At 42.1% G+C, this 1995-nt stretch overlaps 1 protein-coding gene across 1 annotated transcript; it reads right to left on the reverse strand.

Moving 5' to 3' along the window:
* Positions 275-1762, reverse strand: LOC102172646 (heterogeneous nuclear ribonucleoprotein A3). Its single transcript, XM_018059839.1, has one exon. It carries the CDS (start codon positions 1724-1726, stop codon positions 650-652), a length of 1077 nt encoding a protein of 358 aa, XP_017915328.1. The 5' UTR covers positions 1727-1762; the 3' UTR covers positions 275-649.

Here is a 1995-nt window from a genome sequence, read left to right on the forward strand (position 1 = left end):
AAAACCATAGCTTTGACTATACAGACCTTTGTTGGTAAAGTGATGTCTCTGCTCTTTAATACGCTGTTCAGGTTTGTCTTATCTTTTTTCCCAAGGAACAAGTCTTTGAATTTTGTGGCTGCAGTCACCATCCGCAGTGATTTTGGAGCCCAAGAAAATAAAATCTGTCAGTGTTTCCTCTTTTTCCCCATCTATTTACCATGATGTAATGGGACCAGATGCTGAGATCTTCATTGTTTGAATGTTGAGTTTTTATTTTTTTTTTATTGAAAAGTTAAAAATTCCTTAATTTTTTATTCCTGGTACCACTACCACAATTTACAGGGCAATATACCTGATGTAATGAAAAGAAAAAGAAAAAGACAAAGCTACAACAGATAAAAGACCTCAGGAATGTACATCTAATTGACACTACATTGCATTAATCAATAGCTGCACTTTTTGCAAACTGTGGCTATGACAGTCCTGAACAAGAAGGGTTTCCTGTTTAAGCTGCAATAACTTTTCTGACTATGGATCATCGTTCCTTCTGTGGCAGATTTTTACAGTTCCTCTAACACATTTGGGACGACTGTCTCAAAGTAACCTGCAGCTTTCCTGACAACTCCTCGCTCTCTCTCCTGCTAAGAACTGTAGCCCTTCTGAGTTTTTAGAACCTTCTGCTACCATATCCACCACTTCCACCACCAGATCCATAACCACCACCATAGGGACTGCCCGAGCTTCTTCCACCAAAACTACCCCCTTTCATGGGTCCATAATTTGACTGCTGTTGTCCACTATAATTTCCAAAATCATTATAGTTTCCACCACCACCATAGTTACCACCTCCAAAATTTCCTCCTTCATTGTAACCATCATATCCTCCACCACCGCCACCATATCCACCACCTTGGTTTCCATATCCTCCTGGTCCACCACCACCGTAGCCTCCTCTACTGCTATAACCAGGGCCACCGCCATAGTTGCCACCATCACCTCCAAATCCATTATATCCACCATCACCTCCTCCATAACTCCCTCTGCTGCCACCACCTCCACCACCATAGCCTCCTCTTCCACCGAAGTTTCCACCACGGCCAAAGTTACCTCCACCACCTCCAAAGTTTCCTCCACGACCCATAAAGTTGCCAGATCCACCTCCACGACCTCTTTGTGATCCAGCAGATTGCATCTCTTGTTTAGAAAGGGCCTTTTTCACTTCACAATTATGCCCATTAATAGTGTGGTATTTCTGAACGACAATTTTATCAACTGTATCATGATCATCAAAAGTTACAAAAGCAAATCCTCTCTTTTTCCCACTCTGCCTGTCTTCCATAACTTCTATGGTTTCAATCTTGCCATACTTTTCAAAGTAGTCTCTCAAATTATATTCTTCTGTATCTTCTTTAATACCACCAACAAAAATTTTCTTCACTGTTAGATGGGCACCAGGCTTTACAGAATCCTCTCTAGAAACAGCTCTCTTTGGTTCCACTACACGCCCATCAACCTTGTGCGGTCGAGCACACATTGCGGCATCCACTTCTTCAACACAAGAGTAAGTCACAAAACCAAAGCCCCTGGAACGTTTTGTTTGGGGATCTCTCATCACCACACAATCTGTAAGTGTGCCCCATTTCTCAAAATGTTCTCTTAAGCTGTCATCTGTAGTTTCAAAGCTCAAACCACCAATAAACAGCTTTCTCAACTGCTCTGGTTCTTTGGGATCATGACCCTCCATTTTGAGACCGGACTCGCCTCTTCCAACTCGAGTTCAATATTGAATGTTGAGTTTTTAAACCAGCTTTCTCACTCTCCTCTTTCACTTTCACCAAGAGGCTTAGTTCTTCTTTGCTTTCTGCCATTGAAGTGATATCGTCTGCATATCTTAGGTTTTTTATATTTCTGCCAGCGCTCTTGATTCCAGCTTGTGAGTCATCCAGCATGGCATTTGGCATGATGCATGTAAGTTAAATAAGCAGGGTGACTATATAGACTTGACGTACTCCT

The sequence above is a fragment of the Capra hircus genome, chromosome 15 (assembly GCF_001704415.2).
Source record: "Capra hircus breed San Clemente chromosome 15, ASM170441v1, whole genome shotgun sequence".
Lineage (NCBI taxonomy): Eukaryota > Metazoa > Chordata > Mammalia > Artiodactyla > Bovidae > Capra > Capra hircus.